This window comes from Ptiloglossa arizonensis, chromosome 6 (assembly GCF_051014685.1).
Source record: "Ptiloglossa arizonensis isolate GNS036 chromosome 6, iyPtiAriz1_principal, whole genome shotgun sequence".
Lineage (NCBI taxonomy): Eukaryota > Metazoa > Arthropoda > Insecta > Hymenoptera > Colletidae > Ptiloglossa > Ptiloglossa arizonensis.
In genome coordinates this window covers 17,915,413-17,929,854 of record NC_135053.1, presented here as the reverse complement: position 1 = coordinate 17,929,854, position 14,442 = coordinate 17,915,413, and the positions used below count along the sequence as shown (strand labels likewise).

The following is a 14,442-nucleotide window of genomic DNA, read 5'->3' as shown; positions in this document are numbered from 1 at the left end:
AGTGCTCTTATCGTAGAGAAAGATACCATAGGTTTATCTGACAGTCAGAAGATTTTTAGTTCTCTAAGACCGGAGTTCCTTTGTAAAAACCCTCTGCACCCCAAAGATGCTTTTAACGTAGAGGAAGATACCATGGACTTACTCGACGCAGTCACGTGATATTTAGTTCCCCAAAACCGATGTTGAAAATATAAAAAACAGATATTTTATCCTGAACTTCACAAAATAGTGCGAGAAGAAAATCGTTTCGCGTTGTAAAGTTAATTCGAGTTGAACAAAGGGAGCAATTCAAAGCGATTCGATCCAGGGGGCAGCACTGTGATTTCGATCACGTGAGTGGCAGCTGCCGGGTATGTTGATCGTTCTGACACCGAAAATCACAGAAATTACCGCTCCCTGGTTAACGGGCTGCACTCCGATCAAAAACCACAAATTCGGTAATTTTACCCCCAAATTGCACATTTTATCCACGCCACCGGTCTAACATGTTTCGATAACACGAATGATTTTCTGTACGATATCTATCAATCGTTTCGATTAATAATTTCATGATAAACATTCGTCCAGTCTGAAAACACAGCAAAATGCAACAATACTATCAATAATTTCTGTACGTTCGTACGAGTTGGAATTAAATGGCCCCTTAATTCAAACACACCCCGTATAAGTGTCCCGTGGCTTCAGACCTAGTTCAGTCGAGCGTGCACGATCGAACGTGGCGTAAGCCCTGCGAACCTTAAAAGGGCTAACCACCGTATGCCCCAGCAAACAACACGTTGTCGGCATGCGCGTCACCTCATTTTGTCAAACATCAATTACCAGCGCAAACAAGGCGGGATGGTGCTCGACCGGGAAACATTAAATACATGCACCGTCCTCGGACACGCGTGACACAATATCCGATATGTAATGGACCGATCGAGCACGTAACGAAGTCTTTTCCAATGGATAAGAAATTTGAGGAATAACCAACGAGGTCAAAGAAGGATTTGAAAAGTAGCTCGCAAAATTGAAAATTGAACAATTCGTGTCGTTCGTAACCTGAAAAATCTTCCAACCGAAGGGTTGCAACGTGAATTCTAACCGGTTAAAGAAATAAACGATATAATTCAGAATTACAATTTAATTTTATAGGTTATGTACATTCCATAACCTGAAAAGAGGATTAATTGAAAAAGTATTAATTGTACTCAAAGTTGCTACCAAAGTTGACTGCTAAAAAGATTTGTTTCGCTCAATAAAACCAAAATCGATCAATATTTAAAACTTATTACAAAATGAATACTTTGTAAAATAGAAATCGTCGCAGCACTCGATGTACGATGGAGTGGGTAAGAAATACACATAAAATTCAATTCTCCTTTTCATCCTTTGGTTCTCCTTTTCATCCCTCTTTGAATTTTCATCAAGAGGTTAATAAAACTAAAATTGATCAATATTTAAATTTCTTACAAAATTAATAATTTGTAAAATGAAAATCGTCGCAGCACTCGGTGTACGATGGAGAGGGTAAGAAATATACATAAAATTCAATTCTTGGTTCTCCTTTTTATCCCTCTTTGAATTTTCATCGAGAGGTTAATAAAACTAAAATTGATCAATATTTAAATTTCTTACAAAATTAATACTTAGTAAAATAAAAATCGTGGCAGCACTCGGTGTACGATGGAGAGGGTAAGAAATATACATAAAATTCAATTCTTGGTTCTCCTTTTCATCCCTCTTTGAATTTTCACCGAGAGGTTAAACCGAACTCTGGGAATTCCCCCATTGTCAGGATGCTCCGAAACTCGGGTAGAATTATGGCCAGGTACCACCACGCGTATAGATCCATGGCACGAAATGGTCCGACTTAAAATCTAAGTAGCTGAGGCACTGTACACCGCGGAGAGCCGCGGATACGGCCAGATAGAGTCAACCTCAAGCCAGAGAGGGTTGCAGAGGGTTGAGAACCGGAGGGATGCTGGGATGCCGAGGGGTGCATCCGGGATCTCCGAGGGTGGCGATTCACGGGGCGGTCGGTCGTCATGGATACGTTCCCGGCTAACCCCTAACCGCTCCTCCTCCCTTGTCATCCACATTTTCGCGACTACGCCGCCATCATCGACCCACCATCTTGCACGAGGAGCCGACGATCTCGGATGAAAACTTTTGGGCCATCCGAGACGCTCTCGCGTTGTCCTAGAGCGACGATGACAACTCGTGGATCGATAAACATTTTCCTTTCTTTTTTTTTTTTCGAACAAGGGAGCGGGGCTTAACTGTCGCCTACATTTTTTTTTTCAACAGTGAACACAATCGAGGCGTTGGCATTTAATTTTGCAGAATATTCAAGAAGGTATGAGAATTTCTCGTAAATTTCTCGAAGGGAGTATAGAGTGTATTTATTAAATTTTAAGACCACTATTCGAGTAATATTTTTATGAGAAATTTCCCGTTGAAAAATAATTTATTCAATGTAATTAATTTACTCTAGAACGTCTATTCGATGGTCCATTTCGGAGTAATATTTCTATGAAAAATTTCTCAGTGAAAAATAATTTATTCGATGTAATTTACTTTAGAACGTCTATTCGATGGTTCATTTCGGAGTGATATTTTTATGAAAAATTTCTCCTTGAAAAATAATGTACATTCCAAGAGTTTCCATCCTCTTTAACGAGGTCCAGCAACCCTCGAACCTAACCTCTCAATTTCAACAAAGTTTAATCAACCACGTGTACCGCACAAGTGACGAATAATTAAGTATAGAATATTTCCATCGAACTCAAATATTCGTTACTCGTAGAGATTTAATAACGCATCGTAAAATTTTAAAATCGGTGTGAATCGTTAGGGCGCCATTTTCAAATTCAATTTTTGCTGCGTTTGAATAGCAACCCACCCGACTCGCGCGAGAATCTCCCAAACGTTAAAAACCAATCTTAACTTTTCCCGAGCACGGTCCAAAATGGACAAAAAGTGGTTGAAAAGCGAGGAAAGTGCACACTGTCGTTAACATCGAGCTCACTGGGACCTCACCCCTTCCAAGGTTTCTCGGAGTACGGAAAAGTCACGGTTCCAGTTTTAAAAGAAACGTCGTAAAAATTAATCTCGAACGACATCTGCCCTCTTCGAACGTTGAAAAGCGGGGCGGGTTGGCAGAAAGATGGAAAACGCTCGAGCGTGGCGCGCAAAGTTTTCAGCCAGCGGCCGATAAATTTCCGAGGAACGAGCAGGATATTGGTGTGGTCGTGGAGAGCAGTCGACGACCGTTTTGCTCAGTTGGCGGTGTTGCAACCCTCGTGCAACGCGCCCAGTCGGTTGCACCGTGGCTCGCTCTAGCCCCCACCCACCCATCCACACCCCCCACCCGGTCGCCCCACTCGCGCCGGGGGCGTGGGCGGTAGATAACGTGATTTACACTGGCCGGGTAATTAATGTCCTCGGCGACCGGCGCTTTAAAAAAACAATCGGAAATCGGCGACAACGAAGAGCAACAGTCAAGCCGTGCCCGGTATCGCGACCGGCACCGAACTGACAAATTATCGTACCCGAGATTTTTCTACTTTTTTCCATCCCCCCCGCTCTCCTTTTTCTTTTTCGCTTTATCGGGGAGGGAGGTCGATGCCACGCATCTTGGAATTAAACGCACGGGGAACCGATTGAAAATTGTGTGAATCGTCGGTGATTGGAATTTTTTTTATTTTACTTTTTCCGTTAGATCGATTCGAACGAATTTATTTGTATAAATATATATTTCCTTTTTGTTAATTTGGACGATGTCGATTGGCGAGAGACAAAAGTGGGGACGTGGCGCGTGGAGATGGAGGTAACAGGTGAGCGCCAGATGTTTTGATCGCTCAAGGAGGATTTACCCCATTTATGGGTAAATCGTTCCTATTGCAGGGGTCTAGATTCTCTGCAGATTTGTCTCTTGCCTGTTTGTGGGAAACGGGTGGTTCTTGTTTCTCAAGTGTGGAAATTGTAATATTGTAAGGGAATGTTGTCGATTACGGACGTAGAACGGCCTTGAGCGGCCAATAAAATTGGCGTTCACCTAGTAATAATAGGTTTGTAGCGTTGTGACGTTAATCATAAAGTCGATGATATCTCGCTTAGTATTGTCTGTAGAATAAAAGTGTATTGGACAAAAGTTATGGTAAATTAAATTTTGAAACTTTTTTGTCGTATATAAATTTCTGGCATAATTGATATTAATCCAGACGAAAGGGTGAAAGTCGGTTTGTGGTAAGATATATAGCTTATGATTTCTTGTCGATTACGAACGCAGAACGATCTTGAGCGGCCAACACAATTGGCGCTCACCTAGCGATAAAAGGTTTGAAACGTTGTGACGGACGCCAACCATAAAGTCGATGATATCTCGCTTACTATTGCCTGTAGGACAAAAGTGTATTAAACAAAAGTTATTGTAAATTAAATTTGGAAACTTTTTTATTTTATATAAATTATTCGTAGAATGTATACTAATCGAGATATCGACCCAACTGTTCCCGATTTTTAATATTTCGATGACTAAATAAAATTGTTCGCGACGAAATACATATCGCGAATGTAACGTTGTCAACGATTCTGTGATATTTCTTAGCACCTGTTCTGCTTGCCGTGACACGAGCGAGCGGACATTAACTACCGGCTAGGAACAACGTGAGAAAAGTGCTAGAATTACTACGTACGTGAGCGATCACGAGAAACGTCAAGATCGAAACGTTCGATTAGATCCCTGAATTTGTTAAAGCCGTGAGAAAAGGAGTGACTCAGTGTAATTGTGCTGGCCAATGACGTTAACCTTTCGATTGCGGTCGATTTCTGGCACTCGTACCAGCGTTCGTTGTTCGGTGAACGCGACACAAGAGAAAAACCAACCGAGAATCCTAAACGAGTAAGCATAGAAAAACAAATCGTTATTTCTATCTACGTTCAAAATCTCCCGCCGGTACAATCTTCCTTTTTCGAGCGAACAAACGTAAGATACCGAGGTCAATGAACTTTAACTCCAAAATTTAAATAATTCGTCGATGAATTTCAAACGTAAAAACTCGATACAAAATCGTATTCCAGCATCGAATTTGGAAAAATATTGTATTACAAGAAACAATCGTATCACGTTGTGAAGAATAAGTGTAAGAAATTATAAAAAATAATCATCTCACATTATGAAATATAATCATACTAGAAAATAAAAAAAGTGATCATTTCACATTACAAAAAATAATCATACTACATTGTAAAAAATAATCATCTCATGTTACAAAAAATAATCATGCTACATTGTAAAAAATAATTATCTCATGTTACAAAAAATAATCATCTCACATTATAAAAGATAATCATACTACAAAATAGAAAAAAGTAATCATCTCATGTTAGAAAAAATAATCATACTACATTGTAAAAAATAATCATCTCACATTGTAAAAAATAATCATCTCATGGTACAAAAAATAATCATCTCACATTGTAAAAGATAATCATACTACAAAATAGAAAAAAGTAATCGTCTCACGTTATAAAAAATAATCATACTACATTGTAAAAAATAATCACCTCACATTACAAAAAATAATCATCTCACGTTATAAAAAATGATGATGCTATATTAATTCAAAGCCTGTAGTTCTCCAGATTGGCCACGTTGCAACAACAACAACAACAACAACAACAAAAATAGCATCCGATGGAAAAGAAAAAATACTAAAGTACGTCGATAAATGGGACAAGAAAATATTGCGGTTGATTATTATTGGCCGAAGTCGCCGCGAAGAAACAGGTTCCCGCTAAAAGCAGTTATAAGGCTAATCGTGTATTAGGATCGGTACTAATACCGACAAGAAAAAATGCAAGAGGTAAGAACTACATACTAAATCAGATAAAAGTTTCATTTGAATAATCATTTGAATAATCATTTGAATAATCATTTGAATGGAGGTTTATCTCCATAACCGCCGCCTCTGCTCTGTACCACTTGCTCCGACACGAGCTTGCACGTAATCGAGTTGCGTGTGCTTTTCCACGCGTACTCGCGTGACCCGCGGTTAACATCGGAAACATCGTTCCGCCAAGTAACTTGTCCAAGTTCGATGCGTGTCTAACGCCAGCTCGCCTCGCGACCAGAGAGAGAGAGAGAGAAAAAAAAAAGAAGAAATCGTTCTTCCGTGCTCGATGCTACCTAGTTTCGAATGGTACATCGTGAGGGGGGTTTGCAGGGAAATGGTTCGCGTGACGACACACGATTCGCGGATTATTATTTCAGAGTCCGATCGCTGTAATCTCGACGACACGCTGACAGGATGATCGCGATTGGATTATCTCCTGATCGAGTGAAAACTTGTTTTAGGATATCGTTTCTCTCCACTTTTCTTTCCTTTTTTTTTTTTTTTAATTTCTACCTGGGCGATCGGTGTAACGACGGTACAAGACGTTCCGAGTTGTTCCCAGTTCGCGATAAGAGTTCTCGACTGCTTTCAATATTACTCGGAACCGAAGGTTATTAACACTCTTTGAAAATTTTTCTCCTTGGTCTTCGCTGGGTAATTGTATTTCATTTACAGGGTAAATTAGTTGCACGTACCCTTTGTGACACTTCAAGCCGCGTTCGTTGCAAGAGATTAACACTTATCGAGGGTTCCCCGGATTTCTAGAATTTTCGAAATTCAAATTTTGAATATTAAGCGAATTCGAACGTTTGTACGAGCCAGGTGTTTCGAAGTTTTTGAAGGGACGATATTGTGTAGTAAATATTCCGTGAGAACAACTTTCAAGGCACATTCGAAACCCTACTAGCTCCCGTCGCGATATAAGTTTCTACAGAGATGTACCTCTTACTAGTCAAACATTGTATAAATGTTTCGTTAAACATGTCTACGTTACTCCACGGCCAAAAATTTCAAAAAAATGTACCACGATTCTTCGAAGGGTCCTCTTTTGAGAAAATAATTTACAGAGTGGGTATTTTATAATCGACATCACTCTGCCACAAAATTGTAATTTCAACCACTCTGTAGGTCTACCGAAGGAACTATATAAGATCTAAAAAGGGTCGATAGAAGTCTCAGGTATCCAAACCATTCTACATAAGTGTTGAAAACATTCCAAAGGCCTTGTTCTTGACTTTGTCTCAAGATTCAAATCTCCACCAGTCTGTAAAGTTTCTATACCAAAAGGTCTAATGTGTTGAAGAATGTTGGTAGAACCACCAGGTGATTCACTGGAAGCAACAGGACTTGACTCTGTCCCAAAATTCAAATTTCTACCAGTTTATGAAGCTACTATACCAAAGGGTCTAATGTCTTAAAGAATGTTGGTAGAACCAGTAGATGATACACTGGAAGCAACAGGATTCAAAGATTCAAATTTCCACCAGTTTGTGAAGCTACTATACCAAAGAATCTAACATTTAAAGAATGTTTGTAGAACCACTAGATGATTCACTAAAAGCAACAGGAGTTGAAGATTCAAATTTCCACCAGTCCGTGAAGCTACTATACCAAAGGGTCTAACATCTTAAAAGATATTGGTAGAATCACCAGGTGATTCACTGAAAGCAACAAGACTGAACTCTGCCCCAAGATTCAAATTTCCACCAGTTTATGTAGCTACTATACCAAAGGGTCTAGATTAAAATTTCCACAAGTCTGTGAAGCTACTATACCAAAGGGTCTAGATTTAAATTTCCACCAGTCTGTGAAGCTACTATACCAAAGTGTCTAACATTTAAAGAATGTTGGTAGAACCACCAGGTGATTCACTAAAAGCAACAGAATTCGAAGATTGAAATTTCCACCAGTCTGTGAAGCTATTAAGATTTGAAGGATGCTGGTAGAACCGCCAGGTGTTTGTCTGGAAGCAACAGGACGCATATTTTCGTGTACTCACCGGTGATGGAGGCGGTTGGCGAAATGGCGGACGGGTTGGCACGTGGCGGCGGTGAGAATGCTCCGGACAAGTAGCCACCACGGTCGGCAAGCGCCTGCTTAGCCTTGTCGACGCTCTCCTTGAGCCTTTGGAAGGTGCTACCGCAGGTCAGGCCGCGATACGGCCAATTCTCCTGCTTGACGCCGGCCGCGGTTACACCTGCGGCCGCGGCCGCGGCTCCGGCTCCGGAGGCTCCCTTTAATTCGAGCGCACCTGCGTACGAACAGCTAGCGCTGTCGTACATCACCAAAGTGCCCCTGAAAATCAACCGTGACAACGATTATTCTTCCCACGAAACAACCACCGATTGCAACCATATTGCAAGTAACACGTACTTAGGTAGAAAATTACCTAATAAAATACCTTCAGGTAAGTTTTGGATACCTATTATTTTTCCCACGAAACAACCATCGATTGTAATCATATTGCAAGTAACTCGTACTTTAGGTAGAAAATACCTAATAAAATACCTTCAGGTAAGTTTTGGACAACGATTATTCTTCCCACGAAACAACCACAGATTGTAATCATATTGCAAGTCACTCGTACTTTAGGTAGAAAGTACCTAATAAAATACCTTTGGGTAGATTTGGAGCGGTTTGAAGTAATCTAACAAATTATTAACTTAGACTTTATATATGAAAAGATTCAGATTATTCTTCCCACGAAACAACCACAGATTCTAACCATAGTGTAAGTAACTCGTACTTTAGGTATAAAATATCTAATGAAATACCTTTGGGTAGGTTTGGAGCGGTTTGAAGTAATCTAACAAATTATTAACTTAGACTTTATATATGAAAAGATTCAGATTATTCTTCCCACGAAACAACCACAGATTCTAACCATAGTGTAAGTAACTCGTACTTTAAGTATAAAGTACCTAATAAAATACCTTTGGGTAGGTTTGGAGTGGTTTGAAGTAACCTTACAAATTATCACCTCAGAATTTTAAGTAAGATTCCATCTTATGGTAAATGTATTTTAGGTACAGATTTTGAAGAAGAAATTAAATTTACAGATGTGAAGACTGCTATGTAATTTTATCCAATGTTTATATATTAAAAGTACATACACCGAACTAAAAATCTGGTAAATTTTATCCAAAAATTTTAATTTGTGTCTTACTGAGCTCAAGCTTGAAGAAACATTATCTAATCGCATATTAGCTGGAACATAAAAGAAAAACAAAGGAAGAGAAATTTTCTTTTGACGTAATTGTTCTTTTAGACAATCCCCTGTGTAAAACTATTTCACAGAACTGTGCCATCGTTACGTATACAAAAGCTAATCAATTTGTACTTAACAAATAACGACAGTTACGTGATATTACACTTTCAATATTTAGTATTTTTTTTTTTTTGTTTTGTTGTACCTTCTCGACGATCGAGACGCGCTGTACAATCGATTTGGTTCTCAGTATGCTTACACGTTCACGTGTTCGTGTTATGGTCGCAATTATTTGCGTCGGAACGTGTAGAAGTCGCACGTTCGACGATAAAATGCGAAAGCAAGAGAGAAATTGAAAAACGAACAATGGAATTCCACAATTTACGATCGACGAATCGCTTCAGACGTGTCGTTGCGTTTTCTGCACGGCGGTGGATCACAAAGCGAAAAACACAATCTGTAGACAATGAACGGCGTTAACAGACTAAGTGTGAGTTACTTTAAACTCTCGACAGCACTTGCGTACAGTAGGCAGTGTCGTTAAGGATCATTAAAGGACCCTTGAAGCATCCGGTAAAGTCACGATCGAATTAAATCGAATGAGCGTGTGCGCAAGAAAGTTCCTTGCTTACGAATGAGACGGTGAATACATTACAGACTTCTTGTACGCGATACGTAGTTAACAACAATTTAACGACGAATTAAACGAAACCGTTAATAGGGATCGATTCAAGAGTCGCGTTAAAAAAATTACAAGAGGCGAACTTCATTTCGGTGTCAAGGGTAAAAGTTAGTTTTTTAAATTAAATATACTACTTGAATGGGATCATTGAAAACGCTTGAAAAAATTCGTACAGTTTGGCAAAATGTACGTAAATGTATTTAAAAAGTTTGAAATTTGTAAGTTCGATAATTCATTCAAAAAAAAATGTCTACTTTCGCGCAATTTTTCAATCTTCGAATCCTCTATATTCTAGGGAAGAAAAGAAGCACTCTTTTTAATAATTTTTTCCAAAGAAACCGTAATACTTTTTCAGGTAGAAGTTTCGCCAGACACTGATACATGGTTTCGAAACTGCACGAAATTTTTTTCGACAATAAATAATAACAATTGCAAAAGTTAGCAGGACACATGTACAAGGCGTTACGAAAGACATACCAGACGTATCTTCCAAACACACCTTCCACATACATTTTTATAACTTTTGCAATTGTTATTATTTTTCATCAAAAAAAAATTCCAAGCACTCTCTAAACCATGTACCACTGCCTGGCAAATCCTCTGCCCGAGAATGTCCTATGGTTTCTTCGGAAAAAATTACCAAAAAACTGCTTCTTCTATCCCCTAAAGGGGGATTCCCATAAGTGACTTAGTACAACCGGTCGAATTTTCCACGCACGACTATTCACTGACTATTTTCAAGGATACACAGCATCAAGAAGATCCAATAAAAAAAAAAGACTCGATTCCTTCGACGTGCCCAATGGACCTTTTTTAAACTACACGCTATTTCCAAATGACTCTGGTGACTCGAGGCTCCTCGGGCTGGCCAGAATCCCGATCGTCGCGTGGAGGAAGAGCCCGAGGAGGTATCGGTGAATTAACGACTAACTGGAAGCAGATTACGTGCACGTAACAACCGGGAACTTGTAATCGATCTGTCCGTAATTTAGGTGTCCGTCGTGCATCTGCCGGCCGATCTACATTTTATCGACGTGGCCTCGAAGTTATCTCTCGCCCATCGGGGAGCTCCGAAAGCGATAGCGTGATGAAAATTTCCACGAATCGAGAATGTCGAAGAATGGAAAAATTTATAGCAACAGGCTGGAACGTTGCCTCAGCTATGGTGCGAGCTGAGAAGATTGCACCTGAATGAAGAAATCTGCGATACCCTGTTCAAGTGTCCAACAGTTGGTCACTTTTGGACCATGAAAAGTCACACGTCTCAACACAGTACACTACCATCGTGTATCGAATAACAATGTTCCCAACCGACAGTATACAGAACACCATCGTATCGACCTTATACAATCCGACACGTCTGACCCTATAAAATTCTGCCAGACGTGGAGCACTAACAAGGGAGGGGTCCGACCTGTCTCCCTCCGATTTTAATGTGCTTTCGCAGGATGGTCGAGTAACGAGTCTCTGTTGGGACGCGGGAAACATTAAACGTAGATATTCGAATGTCTTCAGAAACGACGAGTGTCCACGTTCAATGTTTTGCACGTTGGAACAGCGTCATCCCTAGCAATCGTTGAGAAACAGGTCCTTTTAACACACAATACCAAAATCATCGTACATTATTTATATCTTGACAACGATCGAGTATCTACGTTCAATATACTACCCACTGCGACAAGGACCTATCCTCAATCGTCCTGCAAAGTCTCGTTCAAATCGAAGCTGAACAGTGTCCTTTTCCCCTTCCACTGCATTATCATCCAATGAGTTATTTCGACTATGTACGTTGCTCACCGACACCACCGACTCGATAATAAATAAATAAATAACCGTGCGGGGTCTCCCTCGCGGACACAATCCGCGAGACTGGTCGGTTTCGAGTCCAGTCGTGTCGGTTCGCCTCGCCAGGCTAAAATCTCCCGCTTCCTGTTACATAAATTACTTTACGCGGCCAGACGAAGAACGCGCGTTACCTGGTGCTGTCGCTGCGACGATTTCCACGATAAAACGCGTACTGCAAACCGACCACGCCGATCATCGATCGTCCCTGGATGAAACCCACGTTACCCGTGCTGACGACAACCAGGAACCTGTTCAGGACACGGTGGGTCCCGTTTCATTCATCGTTCGCTCGTTCCACGAAAACCGTGCAAAACACTCGCCGTGAATAACGCACTGCTAGATACGCGCGGATGTCCACAATGTATCGAGGTCAATTTAATCACGTTCACAAAACTGTCGCATAATCACGGTGCACCTCCGGCCGGGTCGCGAGTGTACGGTTTCCGCGTCCCGTCGACCAGAGAGACACGACGTGTCCTCTCCCGACTTGTATCACCTTGGCCCCTCTACAACCCCGTGAAGCAACTACGAAGAATCGAAACTTCTTCCCGATGGTTTCTCACGACCTGGCTACCCGTACCGCGATCAGGTGCGACGACATTGAACTCGTTTCGACGACGTCAATACCCGATTGTGTGCATGTATCCCTGACGCGTCGCAAGACGCTGGAACCGCCCACCTGGACACTCCGAACGATCATATTCCCTCATCGAAGTCGTTCGTCTAGCCTTTATCTAACCGTTCCACGAATCGTTCGTCCGGACGTGCCTGGACCTGGACTCTAACCTCGTCTACGTGTGCGGTCCGTACGATGAGATTCTCGAGAACGAATCCTCGGAACGTCGACGTCGACCCGGTGACCCAAAGATGGGTACCACCCTGTGCAGAGGTACCGGTGTCACGAAGGTACGTCGAACGATCCGCGATAGAGAACACCGAGGGCCTGGAAGACGACACGGGATCGTCAGATATCCGATCCGGAGGAGGCTGGACCCGATATCAAGAAGAAGGTACTCCGGGCAGGTTGTCTCGCGCAACTGCGGCCGCCGCGGCCAGCAAATTGCCTGCTTCCGGGCCTCATTACATCACTCTGTTACTCTGTTAACGCTCGCCGGAAACCCCTCTTGCCTACCTCGTCTAAACTCTCTCGCATGTACCTACACACACTGTTTAAATGCACTGTCGCGGACGACGTGGCCGCGCGGTCCCGTGCGAAAGAGGGAGAAAACGCTACGTGTATATGTAGTCTTGGTGAATTTTTCGCTCGGGTCGGGAACGAGAGCGACGGGTTCACGGGTTTCTCGGTGGGTCCGTTCAGGAGACGGTTACCGGTGGACGGGTGAAGGGAGGAGGTGGGGTCATCGGCGACCCGTGTTCTCGGGAAACGAAACGGAGTTTTTTTTTTCTTTTTTTTTTTCACCGAGGAAGTCGGAGAAACTTGTCCCTCGAGATCCGGGTACAGTGTTCTTGAGCAACTTCGGGAGGGACTCGAGGTATCTGTTATCGAGGAGGTGGTACGTTTCGTGGAAGTGGGAGATTTTTTGAACAATGGGAGGTGAACGTTTCGTTAGTGATGTGTGAAGTGCTCTTATGGTAGAGGTTCAGTTCAGTGAGGTTTCTTTCGTAGATTGGATAATAGCAAGTCATTTTTCTGAAAGCAATGGGTTTGCAAACTTCTATGGAAAAATTGAGTAGAATGTTCTGTTATTCTTCTGTGAAGTGCTCTTATAGTGTAGGTACACTTCGATGATGTTTCTCTTGTATATTGATTAACAGCAAGTCATTTTTCTGAAAGCAATGGGTTTGCAAACTTCTATGGAAAAATTGAGTAGAATGTTCTGTTATTCTTCTGTGAAGTGCTCTTATAGTGTAGGTACACTTCGATGATGTTTCTCTTGTATATTGATTAACAGCAAGTAATTTTTCTGAACGCAATGGGTTTGCAAACTTTTCTAGAAAAATTGAGTAGAATGTTTTGTTATTCCTCTGTGAAGTGCTCTTATGGTGTAGGTACACTTCGATAATGTTTCTTTTGTATATTGATTAACAGCAAGTAATTTTTCTGAACGCAATGGGTTTTCAAACTTCTATGAAAAAATTGAGTAGAATGTTCTGTTATTCCTCTGTAAAGTGCTCTTATAGTGTAGGTACACTTCGATGATGTTTCTCTTGTATATTGACTAATAGCAAGTCATTTTTCTGAAAGCAATGGGTTTGCAAACTTTTCTAGAAAAATTGAGTAGAATGTTTTGTTATTCCTCTGTGAAGTGCTCTTATGGTGTAGGTACACTTCGATGATGTTTCTTTTGTATATTGACTAACAGGAAGTAATTTTTCTGAAAGCAATGGGTTTGCAAATTTCTATGGAAAAATTGAGTAGAATGTTCTGTTATTCCTCTGTGAAGTGCTCTTATGATGTAGGTACACTTCGATGATGTTTCTTTTGTATATTGACTAACAGCAAGTAATTTTTCTGAAAGTAATGGGTTTGCAAATTTCTATGGAAAAGTTGAGTAAATTCTTTTGTTATTCCTCTGTGAAGTGCTCTTATGATGTAGCTACTACTCGATGATTATTTTGTACATTATCTATCAATGAAGTGTTCTGGAGACAGTAGGTTTTCAAAGTTCTCTGGAAGAATGAAGAGAATGTTCTATCATTCCTCTGTGAAGTGCTTTTATAGTATAGGTACAGTTCAGTGATGTTCCTTCTGTACATTAGTTATCGATGAATTGTTTTTCTAAAAGCAATAGCTTTTTAAATTCTTTTAGAGAATAGATAGAACGTTGTATTCTTCAATATTCTCAAAGTACAACAATTGTCAGGTT

The 14,442-nt window shown here is 41.0% G+C and overlaps 2 protein-coding genes across 6 annotated transcripts in view; one reads left to right on the top strand and one right to left on the bottom strand.

Moving 5' to 3' along the window:
* LOC143148721 (uncharacterized) overlaps positions 1-7,195 on the top strand; it is a 77,340-nt gene extending 70,145 nt beyond the window's left edge. Inside the window, exons 3-4 of one of the 4 annotated variants that reach the window (XR_012992578.1) lie at positions 5,621-5,849; positions 7,008-7,195. Coding sequence is in view for 1 of the 4 variants with exons in the window: in XM_076315342.1 (XP_076171457.1) it covers positions 5,621-5,674 (54 nt within the window). In the remaining 3 variants the exon portion in view is untranslated. Of the gene's footprint in view, positions 1-5,620; positions 6,295-6,554; positions 6,875-7,007 lie in introns of those variants that run through there. The other 3 variants (XR_012992580.1, XR_012992579.1, XM_076315342.1) reach the window with 3 other exon arrangements.
* Positions 1-12,627, bottom strand: part of Ets65a (DNA-binding protein D-ETS-3) — a 79,162-nt gene extending 66,535 nt beyond the window's left edge. For both annotated transcript variants that reach the window (XM_076315336.1, XM_076315337.1), the window contains exons 1-2: positions 11,746-12,627; positions 7,879-8,174 (exon numbers count right to left, since the gene is read on the bottom strand). In XM_076315336.1, the coding sequence (XP_076171451.1) occupies positions 7,879-8,174; positions 11,746-11,810 (361 nt within the window). In that variant the 5' untranslated portion in view covers positions 11,811-12,627. The remainder of the gene's footprint in view (positions 1-7,878; positions 8,175-11,745) is intronic.
* Positions 12,628-14,442: the final 1,815 nt, after the last annotated feature.